The 18,272-nt window shown below is 47.2% G+C and overlaps 10 protein-coding genes across 10 annotated transcripts; 5 read left to right on the top strand and 5 right to left on the bottom strand.

Moving 5' to 3' along the window:
• Positions 1 to 2,464: 2,464 nt before the first annotated feature.
• FOIG_15332 (uncharacterized protein) lies at positions 2,465 to 3,679 on the bottom strand (the record flags this gene model as incomplete). The annotated part of the gene is made up of 4 exons (XM_031216687.1): positions 2,465 to 2,897; positions 2,943 to 3,325; positions 3,378 to 3,482; positions 3,530 to 3,679. 4 exons carry the CDS (start codon positions 3,677 to 3,679, stop codon positions 2,465 to 2,467), a joined length of 1,071 nt encoding a protein of 356 aa, XP_031053671.1.
• A 1,053-nt stretch (positions 3,680 to 4,732) lies between these two features.
• FOIG_15331 (uncharacterized protein) lies at positions 4,733 to 5,988 on the top strand. Its single transcript, XM_031216686.1, has 3 exons — positions 4,733 to 4,837; positions 4,890 to 5,315; positions 5,363 to 5,988. The coding sequence occupies exons 1-3, from the start codon at positions 4,771 to 4,773 to the stop codon at positions 5,719 to 5,721; spliced, it is 852 nt and encodes a 283-aa protein (XP_031053670.1). The 5' UTR covers positions 4,733 to 4,770; the 3' UTR covers positions 5,722 to 5,988.
• On the bottom strand, positions 5,716 to 7,190 carry FOIG_15330 (uncharacterized protein). The gene has a single exon (XM_031216685.1). The coding sequence runs from the start codon at positions 7,158 to 7,160 to the stop codon at positions 5,829 to 5,831; it is 1,332 nt and encodes a 443-aa protein (XP_031053669.1). The 5' UTR covers positions 7,161 to 7,190; the 3' UTR covers positions 5,716 to 5,828.
• Positions 7,191 to 7,341: 151 nt separating this feature from the next.
• On the bottom strand, positions 7,342 to 8,816 carry FOIG_15329 (salicylate hydroxylase). Its single transcript, XM_031216684.1, has 3 exons — positions 8,250 to 8,816; positions 7,821 to 8,196; positions 7,342 to 7,757 (listed from the first exon to the last, which is right to left on the bottom strand). The coding sequence occupies exons 1-3, from the start codon at positions 8,737 to 8,739 to the stop codon at positions 7,367 to 7,369; spliced, it is 1,257 nt and encodes a 418-aa protein (XP_031053668.1). The 5' UTR covers positions 8,740 to 8,816; the 3' UTR covers positions 7,342 to 7,366.
• A 429-nt stretch (positions 8,817 to 9,245) lies between these two features.
• Positions 9,246 to 10,350, top strand: FOIG_15328 (uncharacterized protein; the record flags this gene model as incomplete). Its single annotated transcript, XM_031216683.1, has 3 exons — positions 9,246 to 9,527; positions 9,618 to 9,758; positions 9,811 to 10,350. Exons 1-3 carry the CDS (start codon positions 9,381 to 9,383, stop codon positions 10,348 to 10,350), a joined length of 828 nt encoding a protein of 275 aa, XP_031053667.1. The 5' UTR covers positions 9,246 to 9,380.
• A 631-nt stretch (positions 10,351 to 10,981) lies between these two features.
• On the top strand, positions 10,982 to 11,268 carry FOIG_15327 (uncharacterized protein; the record flags this gene model as incomplete). The annotated part of the gene is made up of 2 exons (XM_031216682.1): positions 10,982 to 11,158; positions 11,209 to 11,268. The coding sequence occupies 2 exons, from the start codon at positions 10,982 to 10,984 to the stop codon at positions 11,266 to 11,268; spliced, it is 237 nt and encodes a 78-aa protein (XP_031053666.1).
• Positions 11,269 to 11,608: 340 nt separating this feature from the next.
• On the top strand, positions 11,609 to 13,137 carry FOIG_15326 (uncharacterized protein; the record flags this gene model as incomplete). The annotated part of the gene is made up of 3 exons (XM_031216681.1): positions 11,609 to 12,274; positions 12,322 to 12,676; positions 12,735 to 13,137. 3 exons carry the CDS (start codon positions 11,609 to 11,611, stop codon positions 12,776 to 12,778), a joined length of 1,065 nt encoding a protein of 354 aa, XP_031053665.1. The 3' UTR covers positions 12,779 to 13,137.
• A 684-nt stretch (positions 13,138 to 13,821) lies between these two features.
• Positions 13,822 to 14,540, top strand: FOIG_15325 (uncharacterized protein). The gene is made up of 3 exons (XM_031216680.1): positions 13,822 to 14,170; positions 14,217 to 14,302; positions 14,350 to 14,540. Exons 1-3 carry the CDS (start codon positions 14,008 to 14,010, stop codon positions 14,395 to 14,397), a joined length of 297 nt encoding a protein of 98 aa, XP_031053664.1. The 5' UTR covers positions 13,822 to 14,007; the 3' UTR covers positions 14,398 to 14,540.
• A 111-nt stretch (positions 14,541 to 14,651) lies between these two features.
• On the bottom strand, positions 14,652 to 15,362 carry FOIG_15324 (uncharacterized protein; the record flags this gene model as incomplete). The annotated part of the gene is made up of 1 exon (XM_031216679.1): positions 14,652 to 15,362. One exon carries the CDS (start codon positions 15,360 to 15,362, stop codon positions 14,652 to 14,654), a length of 711 nt encoding a protein of 236 aa, XP_031053663.1.
• Positions 15,363 to 15,674: 312 nt separating this feature from the next.
• On the bottom strand, positions 15,675 to 17,817 carry FOIG_15323 (uncharacterized protein; the record flags this gene model as incomplete). The annotated part of the gene is made up of 4 exons (XM_031216678.1): positions 17,341 to 17,817; positions 16,900 to 17,295; positions 16,193 to 16,848; positions 15,675 to 16,143 (listed from the first exon to the last, which is right to left on the bottom strand). The coding sequence occupies exons 1-4, from the start codon at positions 17,755 to 17,757 to the stop codon at positions 15,675 to 15,677; spliced, it is 1,938 nt and encodes a 645-aa protein (XP_031053662.1). The 5' UTR covers positions 17,758 to 17,817.
• Between the last annotated feature and the right edge of the window lie 455 nt (positions 17,818 to 18,272).

Below are 18,272 nucleotides of genomic sequence, written 5' to 3'. Positions count from 1 at the left end.
ATTCAATCAGATATTTCTCAACAACCTAATATGCCAGAGTCTTCAAATGAAGCTAAGATTATTCTTGCCCTTCAGGCCCTCCAGAATGACCCAAAATTAAGTCTTCGAAAGGCCGCAGCTATATATCATGTTGATCGCTTTGCCTTACGTCGCCGCCAGCGAGGCATTCTTTCAACACATAATACTCCTACAAAGTCACGGAAACTATCTGATCAGGAAGAGCAGATAATAGTCCAATTCATTTTAGACCTAGATTCGCGAGGATTTCCCTCGAGCCTATCATATGTGGAAGATATCGCGAATTCTCTACTTGCCAACCGCGATGCGCCATGCGTCGGTAAGCGCTGGGCTCATAACTTCGTCAAGCGACAACCAGAGTTAAAGACACGTCCATCTCGGAGGTATGACTATAAGAGAGCTAAATGCGAAGACCCGACTATTATTCGTGGCTGGTTTCGGCTTTTTGAGAATACAATCGCGAAATACGGTATCCGATCAGATGATATCTGGAACTTTGATGAGGCCGGCTTTATGATGGGCGTGATTGAGCCCGGAACAGTCGTCACAAGCTCGCACAGGCGAGGAAGACCAAAGCAAGTACAGCCTGGAAACCGCGAATGGATTACTGTAATCGAGGGGATTAATGCCGAAGGTCAATCGATCCCGCCGTTCATCATTGGTGCAGGCAAGGATCACCTTGCCAATTGGTACCAAGAATGCGACCTCCCCGGCGATTGGGTTATTGCATTGAGCGAGAAAGGATGGACTGATAATAAGCTGGGTCTCGAGTGGCTAAAGCACTTTGATCGGGCTACAGCTAAGCGAACGAACAGTCGCTATCGCCTCTTGATCCTTGATGGTCACGAAAGTCACCACTCTGTCGAATTCGAGGAATATTGCAAGAAGAATAAGATTATCACGCTCTGTATGCCTGCTCATGCCTCTCATCTACTTCAGCCTCTTGACGTAGGGTGCTTTGGGCCGCTGAAAAAGGCATATAGCCGACAAATAGAGCATCTGATCAGATGCTCTATAACTCATATCTCAAAGACCGAGTTCTTTCCTGCCTTTTATGCCGCCCACCAAGCTGCTATTACAGAAAGCAATATCAAGGGAGGGTTTAGAGGAGCTGGGCTTGCTCCCTTTGGCCCAGAAAATGTCATCTCAAAGCTTGATGTGCAGCTACGGACTCCGACGCCTCCCGTAGAGGTCACGATACCATCGACCCCTTGGACTGCAAGGACCCCAAAGACATCACTAGAGGCCCAATCGCATTCCAAGTATCTACAAGGAAGGATTAGAAATCATAAGAGCAGCTCCCCTGAGTCAATAATTGAAGCCGTAAAGCACTTTGAGAAGGCAACAACTGTTCTTATGGATAAGATGGTCTTACTAAATGATAGGGTTCGACAACTTGAACAACAAAATAAGACAGTAGGGCGATGCCGGAGGGGAAAAAGGACTAGGGTACAGAAAGAAGGGACTTTAACTATAGGGGAAGCATTACAAGCAATTGATCAGAGGGATGTTGATATGCAGGTTATAGCTGAATCGTCAAGAAGTGGTGGTCGCGAGAGGTCACAAGGACCGAAGGTTCGGCAGTGTAGTATTTGCGGAAAGACCGGGCATAATGCAAGGACCTGTCAAGAGGCAATTGAGGTCAATAGGGAATAATATAGTAATTAATTTTAATTAATCAGATAGATTATGGTGTTTATATTACTCTTTTTAAGTCTTGAGGTGTAGATTGGTGGAGCACTCGCTTGTCTGGAGCACTCGCTTATCATGCACGTTAATAGAGTTCAAAAATTGAACTCATAATACCGATATTCTATTGGCAAAATATAGTCAACGTTTCTTACTTACTCATTGGAATTAAATCTATAAATTTAGCAATCATGGTTCTCCCAATTATCAGATGGTGCAAAACTGCTCCGACTAACCTCTCCCAATGCCATGGTTAGTCCCATGCTGCAGGCATCGAACTAACAGGCCAGGCCTTCGAATTTTAATTGGTTCTTAAAGTAGATATAATTATATTAAATATATTCCATTACTCAAATTTTATTTTAGTATTCCTTTAACTCAGTAATGAATTATCTGAGTTTAATTTTGTGCATTATGGAGATCCTGCAGGGTAGCAAACAGGGATACAAAGAAGTCAACCTATAGAAGGCTCTTTATCTCTCTAAATCAAGTAGGCCGTTTCATCCGCCTCACTTAACAATCTCGCTTAGTTTTCTAAATTTCACTCTATTAATAAACATCAACTCTCTATTGGCCTCTTAGATAGGTTTATTGTCCTCTTTGCAAGAAGTAGGCCTATACAGTATTGGCTGTATGGCAGAACAACAGAATGAAGTGGCATTATGCTCGGCTCGCTTTGCGCAATTGCAAACAAATCGATAGAATGTTTATACATGTAAAGGTAATTTTTGCACTTATTTGAAAGTTATTCTAAACTCTATGTTTGTTCGGTCGTCATTACAACCCGCGTCTGCTTCAAGATGTACTTCTGACTATCCCCATCATCAATACTCTGCCTAACCTTATCATCATTGCCAAAACCCACTCGTGTTGTCATTCCCGATCGAAAGTCATTCAACTCTAAGCTTGACTTTTGGTTCTCAGAAACAATCCGGGTATGCTTGTTTCCCGAGATATGAGGTGGGTTCATTCGACTCGAGATTCCGTTCGAGCCAGTGTTGCTGGCGTAGGTGCTGCGGAACACGGGGAGGTTGAGAAGTGGACGAAGGGCAGGCATCGAGCCGGCGATGATTCCGATGCCCTCTTCCACAATAGACCATAGGCCGATTGCGCCGGTGCTGTACATGAATTCTTCGGGGTTGTTGTAGAGTGTGAGATAGCCGAGTCGGACAACGGTTGCGCAACTGGCACTGCAAGATGTTAGCGTTGCCACCAAGATCACATGTCTGACTTACAAAGCACCAAGTCCAAGCATAACAATGACCGGAAGCTTCACCCTATTCTTCATCTGGATATTCCACAGCAAAAGGCCGGGAAGGATAGCCAGCGTCCAATCTACGATGATCGAAACAGCAGAAAAGAAGAACCCAACGCTACTGTTAAGCTTCGTATTGCAGTAGCCGTGTGTCGTTTCTCCCCAAAGTGTTGTGATCGGATGGCAAACGTTCGCTGTAGCAAGGATAAAGATTATCGCGGTGATAACAGTCATGGCGATGAGACCCCAGAGGGTCCAGACGAAACGACGGCGCGCATCACAGATTCGCAGCATGGTGACGCAAATGCTGGCTTTGATCGGGACGGAGCAGGCGGAGTAGAAGAATTGGGCGATGAAGAAGAGCTGCGACGTGATACGTTAGCGATTGCACCATGACTGCTGGAAAGGCATGTACCTTTGTTCCCATCATAACATCCTTTGCTTCAATAGCATCTCTATGCTGACCTGCTCCGTGGAAACAGCACGTAATAACCAGCGCTGCCGTGACCGTATACAGCATCTGTCTCTTGTCAGCCAGAGTCTCCCCCAACCAGCCAAAATGCATACCAAACCCGCAAACATCAGCCAATCATCCAAGCCAAGATTGTTTTTCCATTTTCGAACTCCAAGACGCGCGCTGAGAAAGATCCACGATAGCGTGAGCATCACAATAGTGATCCATAGAAGAGGCACGCCCTCACCGGCTACTCGAGCCATGTTGGTGATTCAAGGGGAACGATAAAAAAGACAACAAACAAAGGAACAAACAACAAGGTCAGGCACGATTTCAAGATCTGTATCTGACAGATTTAATATCAAACGGCATAACCAACGTCCCGGAAATTTTGGGCCGGTACCCATGCTACTAGCCCCTCTGGGTACCAGGAAGACCGGCATACGCTGCATGCAACTCCGGCATGACATAAACAGTCCGACAAGGCCCACTAGAATATTCCTTGTACCTGTTCAGTTATTTCTCGCGTTGCTTTCCGAGGCTCGTTCATTTTCGTATACCCCAGCTAGCGTACCGGTTCAAACATAGGGGCCTATTAGAAAACGGGTCCCAACAGTAAACTAAGTGATGACGAACTCGAATCAACGGCTGTCTCAAAAGTTTTAGTTCAATAATTGCGGAGCATTTTGGCCGCAAATGACTCCGAGACTATGATATTGGCTGCTTTTCTTGGAACGTCCACTTTATCCCCAGGCGGCCCGAGGGTCCTAGTGCCCTTTGTCAGCCTCATATTAGATTGTGTTTTGGTCTGGCGGATGATCTACTGGTGTCCGAAGCCAAGAGATAGTCATGTTCAAAGCGTAAATACGGAAGAACAGAAAAAGATAGGCATGTGAAGACATCTCTTGTTCTGGATGTCTCGCTCGTATTGGTTTGTTACATCAGTGCCGATCAGATCCTTCTGCAGAGATCCATTTCCGACAGAAACAACACCCCGGGCGACTTTCTCCGGTTATTTCACTAAAAGAACCAGTGGCAAATGAGCGTTATAAAGCACGTGATCGCTTACATGCCCAGCAAATATGGATCCCAGCATGGATGTAAGATCTAGTCCTCGACTAGACTCGGGACTACAGAACAGAAACAATAGTTTACCCACCAACAGTTAATGCAAGATGAGAACTCGTATGACATGCGGGAGTTGCTGTGGATTCCTCGGTTCCACCAAGGACCCTGAATCGGTGTGGACGAATGCCAATGTAACTTTTCGTATTTTAGTCAGGGCCACTGCTGCTACCATCGAGTTTCTTCTCACCGCGTCTTTCTGCTTCTTCACGTTTCAAGAGAAAAAAACATGGCTGAGTTTATCATCGACGATCAGAAGCTGGAGGCCCTCAAGGGCAAGGTTGTCATCGTAACAGGTATGCAACCCCCTACGGACCAGCGGAACACGAGCTAATGAATCCTTGATAGGAGGATCTTCCGGTATTGGTTTATCCACTGTTGACTTGCTTTTGTCGCTTGGCGCCTCGGTAGTCAGTGGCGATGTGCATCCTCCCCCGGAGGAGCACAAGGGATCATTTACTTTTGTCAAGACCGATGTTTCGGTCTGGGGTGATTTAATTGCTCTTTTCAAGAAGGCTAAGGAGGTTTATGGTCGTATTGACCATGTTTTCGCGAATGCTGGTATTGGACCGAGAACGGATTACTTGGCCACTGAGGTCGATGAGAATGGTGACTTGAAGGAGCCTTCACACCAACTCCTTGACATTAGCTTGAAGGGAGTCATCAACACTTCGACACTAGCTATCAACTATCTGAGACAACAACCTGAGGGAGGTAGCATTCTCATCAGTGGCTCGACAACTGGTCTGCAACGCGTCAGAGCTGTGGATTACTGTAAGTTACCAAATCCCTACGTCATCGTGTTTTACTAACATCCCTAGCCACCGCCAAACATGGTGTCCTGGGCTGGGGACGCGGTCTCGTCCCCCTGCTCGCCGCTGCTCAACTTCCTATCCGCGTTAATACACTAGCACCTAGCTGGACAGACAGCAGTGTCTTGCCGTCGCTGAAGGCTCTTCTTGACGCCATCAACGTTGAGCTTCAGCCCGCTTCTGTTGTCGCTCGTTGCGCCGCTTTCCTTATGGCTGATTCTTCAAAGAATGGACAGCTTGTGCATATTGAGCGTGGCAAGTACGCTGAGATTGATGAGGCTGTTTTGTTGCCGACTTTTGGAAAGATTAAGAGCGATGATTATCCGTGGGAGGACGATGTTTTGGACCGTCTCTCAAAGCTTGGTTAGAGTATGTCGTGGTTGCTTTGGTTATTGTAAAGCATGTTGAATCAATTTATTACACCGAAGGCGGCCACAGTTGCCAAGTATGAAAAGTGAATTAAGCTCAAGAATCCTCAGATCTTGCCTTGTTTCCGGTATTCATCCACACGATTCAAGATTTCTTGGCAATCGCCCCAGATTCTGCGCCGATTCTGTAGTCCAAGCAATGTTTTCCAGTTCTTCGACACCTCCACTTGAACACGTAGCCAGTCTGTTTCACCTTTGCTGAGTAGCTTGACTGGATGAGGAGTTGTCCTAATGCTACCTCCGCGTTCGATCTCTTGCTCGATTTCTGCTTGAGTTGTTGTTGCCCAGAAAGAGATAAGCAATGACGACCATGCCTCGTATAACCAAGGAGTGTCTCGAACTGTCAACTCGTACAATACAGGGTTCGGCAGATGCAGAAATATGCGAGAGGTGAGTCGGAGGTTGGCAAGGTCCTTGAAACTGAGATGAATGAGAATCTCATGGATCATTTCGCTAGGGAGCTTTGAGAATGGGTCGGAAGGGGCTGGCTTCGTTGATATCGTAGTTCCAGAAAGGCTAGACTCATTCCCAAGGGTATGTTCCACGCTCTGTGTCGACTGCAGCAGATCGTCCAATCCAGGAACAAAGCAAGGGTTGGCCACTAGGAATTCCCCTCCACGTTCATGACCCCACCACTGTTGCTCAGCTTCTTTAACAGCAGGATGACGAGGAAAACATTCGAAATCTTCGTACTTCGGTTCAAGACGCCACCATTGCATCAAACACTCAACATCCACAGTTCCATACCGATATAAAGAGGCTCTCTTGAATATCTCAAAGCAGGTCGGATGAAAGGGCATACAGTACTCGTCCGCCTCCTGAGCATCCCAGATAATGTTCTCAGCTCTGACATCGCTCGTGTCATGACGCGGGGGAGAAACAGACGGCCAACCCATATCTCTACTGGGCATGTCGTCAGACAAACCGCTGAGGAAGAAGTTGCCCGAAGTTTCAAAGTCTTGGTCGTTTGCCTCGGGCTGCCAATTGTCGCCTTTTGGTACAAGGCACTGAGATGTTTGACAGTGGTTCATAGCCTCTGCAGGGATGTGGTTTCCGTTGTAGGCTCCGTTGTACTCGCATTCTAGTCCGGCGATGTGTTCCCATTCATCATCCGGAGTGTCTGACGTCCATCCGTCATCGGATGAATCTTCTGGATCGATTTTGGGTGGGATATATTTAACTGGTTCAGAGGACGCAGTTCCGGGTTCTTGACCCCCATCTCTCTTCACGTAGTAGCATCCCCACCGGCCGTGACTGTTGTCGGGGTTGATGGCAAGGATTTGACCCCAGGCTGCGCTTCGAGGTTCTTTGTCTGTTCGAGAGCGGCTAATGTTGAAACTGACGCCACAAATATGGCAGAGAACTTCAGAGTAGCCCATAATGCCTTGACTCTATAGATTCAATAACTTCAAGATGCTGTGAGCGGACAGATTACGACACAACGATGAATGGCGTTTTAAAGACCGCTAGTGCTGATTCTAGGCAGCAAGCCCCATATCTCGCTCGGCAGCCTTGGCGCATTATTAGTGGATAGCGCCGTGAAAGGATAAAGAGACGTTGCCAATAAACTGTATAATTGTTAGGGCTATCTATTTCTACAAATAGCTGCAGCCTCTTTCGCAGCCTTGAGCTCCTCAATAATACCACCATAGGTCCAATTTATCTTCTCAAACATATACACCTCTTCGACAGTCCTCTTGTTCTTGGACTTTCTAGTATTATTCTGGATCTGGCTTGCGCGCGGCCGGCGGACAGAATCAAAGTCTTGAAGCAGCTCAGGAACATGCTCGCTGGCAATACCTTGTTGGAGGAACAGCCGAAACCCCTCTGCGTCTTCCACGGCCTGTGTTCCGCCCTGTCCTTGGTGAGGCGTCATAGCATGGGCCGCATCGCCAATCAAAACTGTTCGACCACGAATGTAGGTCGGTAACGGGTCCTGGTCTCGAAGCTGCCAGAGTTTGATGTTCTTTGCGATCCTGTTATTCAAGTCAATCAACGCCTCTACAGCATGAGATGGAATGTCAAAGAGTAGATCCTACCGAAAATAATCGTGCACCCAAGAGGGGAAGTCTGAAAATAGCGACATAAGTTCCTCCTTATCCCCAGAAGCTGTCCAAGACTCTGTTGTTTTCTCCTTCAGGCTGCTATCTGGAACGATGCATACAAAGTTAAGAAGTTCAAAGTTCCTGCAGGGATACATAACAACAGATCGCATGGTGTTGTCGAAAGAGTACACCATAGACAAGCATGTAGGCCTATCACGTTGCAAAATTTCTGGTAGTTGCTCGAGAGCTGCTTTGATGTCGTGAAGCTCCAAAGTGAAACGAAAGGCTGATAGACCAGATGGCCTAGCTGTCTGGAACACAGCATCGCCGATTACGTATTGCCTCACCACAGACTTGATGCCATCCGCAGCTGTTGCGCGTCATCGGTTAACCGGTCGATTAGGCCATGCTTGAACAACTTACCAATCACAAGATCTGCTTTGACCTGTTCACCCGATGCCAGTGTGATTTGACCCTCTTCTGGATCGATGTCGATAACCTTCTGATTCCAAAGCACCTCAGCCGGTCTCCCTGGTATACCCGAAACGCCAGTATCCTCAGTCGCCAACCGAAGAAACTCCCCTCTCAAGTCTGCTCGATGTTGAAAGAGCCAGTCAGCGCCATATTTATCCACATAGTTGTTATTCTCATTCAACTGGAGATGGCCCTCCTTTGTAAAGACCTTGGTAGCCGCAACAGGAAGTGACCCAGCCCTGGAACGGTCGAAACCAAGGGTGTCGAGGATCCGAACACCATTTGGCCCAACGTTGATAGCGGCACCAACCTCGATTGGCGAAGATGACCGCTCGTATACTTTGACGTTGTGCTTTTCGCGTAGTACTCGGGCGGCTAACAACCCGGCGAGCCCGGCGCCAATGATAACCACGTCAAGGGGACTGTCCTGCTTAGCCATGATCAAGGTTTGTTTTAACTTGAGGGGAGTTGAATTGATTTGACTTGTTACTTTTGTTTAACATTTTGAAATGCTACTATACTCCTATAATATGCCCGCTTTCGAATTGTGGCTCTCCAGGCTTCGTCTTCTTTGAGCCCGCATTCCTCCTCCACATGCCGACGCCTTGGCTGCCGTCCCGTACTCTCCACATCCCTACACCTCCTGGCGTTCTTTTTCTCTCTGAATTACTAGATTAGCAACCCGACAGTCTATTTTTATTGGTAGTATGAACCCGAAATACATACGAGATGCCCGTCTCGATGTATCGCATCACCCCCAGTCTTGATAGTCAAAGTGATTCCTCCGACTCTATTTGGACCAAAGATTTATTTTTCATCCCCACACTATCCGTCATGGCAAAGCGGTTTGTTCTCCCGGCTCCCTTTGGACGCCTGCAGCTAGAGACGTAGGATCCCCCTGGTCCTGGACCTTCTCAAATCCAAGTCAAAATATTAGCAACGTCGCTTAACCACTTAGACTAAAAGAAGATCAAAAAGAATTTATTTATTCCTTCTTTCCCCCATGGTATGCGTAGCCTCAACTGTGATTTCTACAAATGCCTTTTCAATGAGTCTCTCTAACTTTATCTAATCCTCAGCATGGATATAGTTGGGCATGCTATTGACCCTAGAGAGTCCCAAAGGTTCCAAAAGGGTGACCTCATTATGAGCACTGGAACGGTTGGTTACAGCGACGGATGTTCCTACCAGAGTCATGCATTGGTACAGGTGGTAAATTGCTGTAAGGTCAGTACAAACCACGGCTTATTTCGCAAACCATATGTGAACGAGAGGTTCATAGAGCACTGAAGACAACAAGGCTAACCACGCATCTAGATCGAATCTGAGATACCGGTGCTTGGATTATCTACCCCTCCATTCAGTCTCTGTACGGCTGCTTGTGGCCTGTACCTTGATATGGGTTTAGCGAAAGTCGCCGACAGAAGTGACGTTGCTGCCACCCACGTGCTTATATGGGTAAGTATCTGTAGTTTTCTGCCTCTGGCTGCAAAGACTAACTATTCAATAGGGTGCCAATGGAGGGGTAGGCAAGCTTGCTATTCAGCTTGCTAAAATCTCTGGCTACAGTGTAGTTGCAGTTACATCAAGTAATGAAACTACAGCTCAGGCGCAAACCAGAGGTGCCGACTATGTCTTTTCTAGGTCAGATCCAGACCTAATCGCCAAGATAAAGTCTGTCGCACCTGATCAGCGTCTCGCGTTTGATACGGTTGTTACTGAGGAAACCATCTCAAAGATTGTGGACTGTTGTAAGAAGCCGGTAACAGTGGCTACTGCTATCAAGTACACGGCAGCGCCTATTGATGGCGTACAACTCAAGCCAGTGTACAGTGGTGAGATAATGGGAAAGACAATGACGGGCCAGCCCTCTGCGGCCGGTGTTCAGCTTGGTTATTGGCTTTGGGGGGGCCTCGATAACTGGTTGGGTAATGGCCAGATCAAACCTTTAGAGTATGAAGCTCTCAATGGACTCCAAGAAGTTCAAGAAGGACTGGATAGATTAAAATGTGGAAGCGTACATAAGAAGTTGGTGACCTATGTCACCTAACTCTTATCTTGGATTTACAGGTTCTTAATTTAAGCTATTCTTCCCATATCCTGTACAGCTAAACCTTCCGTCCTTCGGTCAATCTTTTGGCTCTATTCAATTCATCAGATGTGCTGTAGCTATTCAACTAGCCTGGACTTTTTGCTACCCTCTTCCTGTAACTGAGCTACATTGATTGCACTTATATAATAGCTTGGCAGTCACCCACCATCATACCGAATCATCAATCTCACCTGATTTACAACCAAAAGACCGGTGCTCACATCATGATGCCCCATGCTAAACAAATTGCTACTGGCAGGGGTAAGCCTAATATGACACGTAGAGAGTTCTTTGATCATCGATTCCGTATCCACTCCCCACTGACCCACATGGCAATCCCTGGAGTTGGATGATGTTGCTAAGCTCATACGTAGTAAGTACATCCAGACCCAGGTCTTTCACTCGGCCTTTGGGTCGCGTCCTGGTGGTCCCTTGAACGCAAATCACAACTGGGCTGGAAGAGACGATAACCCCTCGTCTAGTTGACGCAATCAACGCTTGCTGCCAAAACCAAGCTTGCGGACTGATCTGCAACATCGGTGCTGTTTCTGATCAGTTCGACTTGAACTCTTATTTTGGCGGCGCAAACATGCCGCAATACGCACTCGTTTACAAAATATTTCTTACTGGCCTTGAGTCTGTCCCGCTGGTAAGGAAGACGCAGGCACAGTTTGAGAAGGATGCTCAGTCCATTATCGATTCACAAAAATCTTTCATCTTGTTTTCACAAGAGGCCCTTGTTATGGATGTCAAAAAGGGCGTAAGGGTAAGTTGTGTCTTATGTGGCTAGGGAACTTCACTAACAATTGCTTGTAGTTCAGCCGCAATCGTCAGCTAGTCTTTAAAGACTTGCCTGGCTCATCTCATCTTGATTAAGCAGAATATAGTTTTCAAATACAATCATTTCTTAGTCCTCTATCCTTCACATAATATTATCACTTGACCTTATGCCTAGCTGCAAAACCATCAATGCTAGCTCGCAGCCCTAGCATAGAGAGGTTGTCAGTGGCGCGTGATGATTGGTCCAATGGACAGACCTTTCAACACTGCATAACCTCCGACGTCTCATTGGAGGGTTCTTGGTGGCTTGCGGCTGAAGATTGAAAGGCCAATTCATTTTCAATCCTCGTTACGCGGGGTTCGTTCTCGCGACCTGCTTAGATAATTATTGAAGTCAAGCAAAACATCCATAGTTACTCGGCTGTCGCAATTAAACATGGCGCTACCTGTTGACGATACCGCTGATACGCCTGTGTCCCTGTCACAGCCAGCACCTGCCGGCCCCATCCCTACTACAGCCTGGCATGCATACTTCTCATACGGCATAGGACATCTAGACTACAGTGGCCTTCTAGAGCAGCGAAATCCGTGCATCAGATCACTTCGACATCAGCGGACTGTTAAGAACAAGTTCTTCTTAAAGGCTCCAGCAGCCGGGGGAATGCCGCAATTGAGCTCCAACTATGAGATCACAGAAAGCGCAACATTTCCGTATCCAAAGGCTTATCAAGAAGTGATGTTTCCACTGAACCCGATCCCGCGACGTGATGAGGAGCATGGAGCTGCAGATGGTGAAACCTCACCTACGCAGCATGATCCAAGACAGGCGCAAGCGGAAAGGATCGAGTGGAAGACGAGCTTTTCAACGCCTGTTTTCGGCGTCACACGCACCTCAGCTATTGAGTTTGAGTCACGGATCCAACCAACATACATCGTGCTGAGTTTATTCCTTCGCGGCTATCCTAATCCGAAAGAAAGAGTTGTCTTTGTCGATAAGCCTGACCAGCTTTTCTCCAAGCTTCGCTGGGCGACGTTCCGACTACGTGGAATGAGAGGGACTCTTCTCTCACTAAAACATCTAAAAGGTTTCAGACTTTACAAGGTTTGTCCTCATTGTTTGCCAGCTTCCAACTCATGCTGATGAATCAGTGCGATGCAGACACTGGAACACATAAACGCATCAACCTAGATGATAACGGTGTTGGCGACTTGCAGCTATTGATGACTACCTACAGAAGATGGCATGTTCCTCGACATATCTCCTTAGCTTGGTCAGACTGGATCCATTGCACCCTCAATAACAAGAGACTTGATGTACTCGAAGGCGAATATGGTCTTGAGCTGGTTCTAGACTGGTCAGTTACACGCATCTCGATCGTAGTACTCGTTCCAGTCTTGCTAAGCTTGGCCATTGGTATTTGGCTCAACTCAAAGGCGTGGACAGACTTGGCTACCATACAGACTGCGTGGGGAACAGCTTCGTATATCGTCACTGCTGGCGCTTGTAAGTCTTGAATGATAGGAAAGATGTAATATGGAATCAGAGACCTAACATTCAGCAGTGCTTGCAGCAATGTTGGGCTTTTTAGACATTGCGGATAAATAGCCGAGAACCTGGTTTGTTTTTATCACATGTCGCGAACAAGACAGTCACTATGTTTTCAGCTCATGCAGCCACTTTCACAACGGCAGATTAAGAATCAGGCTCCAGACTTTCGACCTGTCTGGTGAATCGTGCGATGACGGAGGTGAAAGGCTGCGGTTTCAGCTGAGGAAAGCAAGGAACTTGATGCATAGATCCAAAGAAGCTGAGAGATGGGGTCAGGTATCACTGATTAAACAAGAAAGATTTACGTCAGGATTCCAGAAACAGATTGTCTTGCGAGGAGTCGTGCTTTTGTATGGGACTTTCCTTGGTTTCTCTCTCAATTGATAAGGATACCCAAGCGATAGGTACGGTGCCTATTGAATCATCATGATAGTTGATGTCATTATCTGGTTTAGGAGGCTTAATCCGCCTTATAAGTCAAGCCACCTATATAATCTGATCGGATATAAGTTTCGGATATCTGATGTTAATCAAGTTTATGCTCATTTACCGGGGTCGGAACCCGGATCAAGTCCTCGGCGTGTAGGTCCACTTTCTGCAGGAACAGTATGAGAAACAATCTGCACATTCATGATTTGCCACGTCGTTATGCCAGCCCCAACAAACTCCAAGCTGAAGAAGCTGATAGGAAGACCAAAACGACGATCAATAACGGTCTTGGAACGTTGCCGTACACCAATGAGGCCTCACAGGAACCAACCCGACCAATTACTTTCTCCTAACAGGTCATGACATCGGCCCAGCAACCAACTTGTTTCCAAATTCGCCTCAAATTAGCCTTCTAAAATTAACGGTTAATGGTTGGTGTGATCGTTTCGGCAGTCGGCTATTCCTTTGAGTGTTTCCTCCGACGGTCCAGCGAATCAGCATGGCCAATTGATCGAGCGATCGTCGCGACACGTTTATGCGTTGGATCCCTGCAGAGCTGTAAGCCGCCCGGCCGTTGTAACGCTACAACAGGTTTCAAGTCAATATATAGGTGATATAGGCCAGGGATATCGCCATCGGAAACGTCGACGGCTTTAAACGTGGTATTCATTGGAGATTTGTTGTAAGATAATGACGTTGAGGCTATTTAGTTTACTGACGATGATCTTAATGATTTATGGGATCTATACTTTGGATTTTGTATAAATATGGGGATTGTTGGAGAATCAGTTTGAAATCTGCATCCACATTCCCAAGCTTCATATCATTCTAGCATCTACTCATTCACTCAATTCATCATGCAGTTCTCACTCGCTATCGTGACCCTCCTGGCTACTGCCGTCTCTGCTCTCCCCACTGAGGAGAAGCGCCAGGCTTATATCCCTTGCTCTGGTCTCTACGGCACTTCCCAATGCTGTGCTACTGATGTCCTTGGAGTTGCCGACCTCGACTGCGGAAACCGTAAGTTCAAGCATGTCCTCAGCAAGGCTCAGTCTAACATAGATAGCTCCCTCCACCCCTGCCAACGCCACTGACTTCAGTGCTGTTTGCTCCGCCATTGGCCAGCGAGCTCGATGCTGTGTCCTGCCTATTGTAAGCCTGACCTATCAACTTACTTGACTCATTACTGACCATTGCAGCTTGACCAAGGCATCCTCTGCAACACTCCTACTGGTGTCCAGGACTAAGGGATGATGGCTACTCCCTTTCTAATTCAATATGCGAATACGAGATAGATGGATTATGATATGACTAGTGTCGAGAGTGACTGGATCGTTTCCTTTTCTATTATGTTCATACATACTTAGTGAATCAACTTTAGCTCAAACTGTCCGCCTTTTCCTGCCTGGTGACGTCCCTGACCTATGAGCATGGAGACTCTAATGCTACGAGGGTGGTGTTTTGTAACTAATCCCGTGCCACCATTGGAAGAGCCGATGAGTTACATCTTTGACTTGTACTCTCTGTTCTCCACTTGAACAATTTCCAAATCAACCTTGGTATCCCCTCCTGGCCAAGTCTTAACAAGTCCCTCTTCTGCCTCTCCAAACACAGGATCCATCTTCGGCTTAGGAACCGTCCATGACTTGCCATAGTCTCCTCCACTCTTCACGAAATCCCATTCACCGCCGTTATACGCCCCCATCATAGTATATCCATCCAGCTTAATCTCGGACAACGCTTTCTTCGGGTCATCGGCCTCAATGCCATGTCCAACGCCTGGTGACAGTAGCTTGAACTCGGCTGCCGGCTTGGTGTTGTGTGTCTTGTGCGCTACGCCAGCTGGAATGACAAAGACGTCTCCTGCCTCGGCCTCCAACACAATCCCGCCTTTTTCCCAAGCTGATCCGTATGTATTTTCTTGGAGGTCCTCGGACGTATCACCGACTCCAAAGCGGATTGTTGCAGTACCCGAGAGAACAGCCATGCATTCGTGAGCCTCAGAGTGAAAATGTGACAATTGCGTGTTTGGGTATCGAAATATCCACTGGACGTCCCATCCGTTCTTGGTAAACATGTTCCAGACCTCGGCGGGGTCGCACTTGGAGCTATTAGGGCGCCTGGCTAAGACATTCTTGTAGTGCAGAAGCGGTCTTGGTGAGTTCGGAATAAGATCCGTTGGCAGGAGATGGTATTGCTTGACTTCGACCATGATAATTGAGGACATTGAGTTTATCATGAACAGGGCTACCCTGCGATCCCATCCTTATTATAGCATGTCATAAGGTTTGGTCGGTAGTCTATCCGAGTCGGAAGTGGATGCCGACCGAGATATCTCCGGACGGGATTCCCGGGACGAATCCGTAACTAGACACAATGCACTCTGAGATAAGGTATAGTAGTCAAGGCGTGGACCAATGGGCTTTAAGTATCAGAAGCAATCTATTGCAGAAATAATCTATATGAAACCTTCAAACCCACAATGAAACATACTCAAATCTGCTACCCAAATAATAGCAGTACACTAGTCAAAGTGAATTCTCCACAGCTCACGATCAATCCCCGCAGTGAAATCACTCCTGGTATGCATCATCAAGATGTTATCGCTGACCAGAATATCGCCCTTATCCCAAGCATAGTACAGCGCAACCCGACGATCATAAAGAACCGAGTCGATGGTTTCGCAGATAGCAGCACTCTCAGTAACCTCAAGTCCGTCAATCGTAACATCCGAAGCATCAAATCGTGTCTTGGACTGAGGCCAAGGCTCGTGGTATCGAAGACATGGCTTGCCGGTCGTAGGATGATCAATAGCTAGAGGCAGGCCTCTCAGGACGGTGTTGTCGAATGCTGATGTAGACACACTCCAGGTGAGGTTGGAGATGTCCTGCTTCAACCATGATGGGAGGTACTTGAAGAATAGAGTTGATGAAGAGAAAAGGGTGAAACCGGTATCTCTAGGTGAGGATGTAGCGCCCTGGAAGAGCTGGAATCTAATCATACGGTCAGTTATTGGATCCTATTCTTCAAAATCGCACTTACTGAGGTGGAGTCGAGACTGTCTTTTCATTTCCATTCTCATCTGTCTGCTTGACGACCTTGAACAGACCATCGTAGTGGAATGGCATAGGCTCTGCAGATAGAACGTTGTTCAGGCCTCGAGCATCTTGCCCTCGGTCCTTGACTTCAAGCAACAGGCCGAATTTCCAAGGTAAGGGTGTTCCGAAACGGTGGCTGAAATCAATGAAGCGGTCGCGATTCGGCTTCTTGACAAATCCTTTGAGAACAACGGGCGAGTTGATCTCTGACAAGGCGCGAACTTTCTTCGTGTCGATGTCGTCAAGTGTAAGGGAGCCAGCTCCATTTGCAGGACGAATTATCAGACCAGCGGGGTACATCGGGTCGATGGCAATGCCTCCCTTGTCTTCTGCCCACGATAGCAGAGGCGACTTCTCGCGATAATGCGAAGGTCTTCCGTTGTCGTAGACCAGTTCGAGACTCTCATCGTTGTCAAACTCAGATCGCATCCCTGTTCTGATGGTACCGTCTAGTCTGTAAGCCACGCTGCAATGCCAGGGCGTGGTGTAGAGTTGCTCGGTAGGCAAAAGGCTGATGGAAAGCTTGACAGCCCCAGTTGAGGGATGGATTGACAGCCGAACATGGTCAGGATACTTTTGTCGAACAGCATTGGCAAAGGCCTGCAAAGTCAGTACACGACTTGCTCTGAATCAGGAGAGTTTGCCACTTACATCACCACGAGCCATCATTTGCTTCGCAATGTACTCAATTCCTCTCTTATACTTTGACTTGCTGCGGTTCTCATCAACCGGATACACTGTTTCCAGATCTGTTTGAAGAAACTTGATGTATCCGCGGTAAGTCATGCACTGGTCATCTGATTGGCGGACTTCGTCCCAACTCCATCCGGGCTTGCTGAAGGTGTTGAGAAGTGCACGTCGAAAGTTTGATGCGTTGGCAACATAGGTCATCTCCTCGAGGTCTTTTGGTAGATCGATCTCAACAAGATCACGAAGTCGTGCGAAGGAGATGTTGTGAAATTCCTTCTCAGCTGCCATCGAGCGAAGAGTCTCGCCGTATGCCCAGACATCTCTATCTGGGACACCAAGCAGGTCTGTCTTCGTTAGCTAGGTTCTTTGAAAGTTTTGTCATGTGAACCTGCCATTATATACTAATCCATCGGAAATGATAGTAAGTTTGGCACCTGGCGCATATACATCACCAATAGCACTGCAAAGTCCGCTCAGGTGAGCAAGAGCAATCTCTTCACCCTTATCAGGGAGCTTTCCCAAAGTCTTTGATGTCGAGTTTGGTGACTTGAAAGGGAAAGCTGGTAGGCACATAGGGACTGGCTTACCAGCCTTGACGTGCGTGTAGATGAGAGCGATGAATTTGAGAGTTGACTCGTCGGAATGTGAGTAGAGGTTGTCGTCTTGTTTCATGCGATATCTTCCGATGATATCAAGGATTTTGCTTGATGTCTCAAGAGCCGCCCTATCGACAGCGGTGGTCAATGGTTCAGCAGAAACATTGTGAGCGGCAGTCCCAAAAGGGAAGGGAATCACGGGACGAAGACTGGATACAGCCATGGTAAAATGAAAGATTATGATCGCTTGATGAGTGTTTGTTGGTATGTAAATGAAGTTGAATGTTAAACTTGACCAGATGAAGGATATAGTCAGGGAGATAAGAGGATATAAATCTTGCAGTCTACTATCTGCTATCAACATGTGAGCTACAAGTTACATACTCCCAACTCATCCATCCCTCCATAGTCCCATTTTCGTTTTACTAAGACAATTTGCGAAAAACACCGAGTCGTCTCAGCAGTGGGCCATCGTACAACCACCCAATTGCGTGGCAAAACAATTACCCTCGTCACACATCGCCTAATCCGAGAAAAAGGCATGACACAAAATCGCTTCATCAGGAAGCTCATAAAATTGTCCAAACCCCCCCTGTCAACTTGCACGGATGTGAAATCCTAGAGTAGAAGGTATCAATCTGGAAGCCAAGCCACACTTTTCGTCATTGTATTTCCGTATTGATGAAATGCTAGTCGGGTTGGGGCTAAAAACTTGGATTTTCGCAAGGGGACGGTCCG

This window comes from Fusarium odoratissimum (genome assembly GCF_000260195.1).
Source record: "Fusarium odoratissimum NRRL 54006 unplaced genomic scaffold supercont1.50, whole genome shotgun sequence".
Taxonomy (NCBI): Eukaryota; Fungi; Ascomycota; class Sordariomycetes; order Hypocreales; family Nectriaceae; genus Fusarium; species Fusarium odoratissimum.
This window is presented reverse-complemented; position numbering and strand designations above follow the sequence as displayed.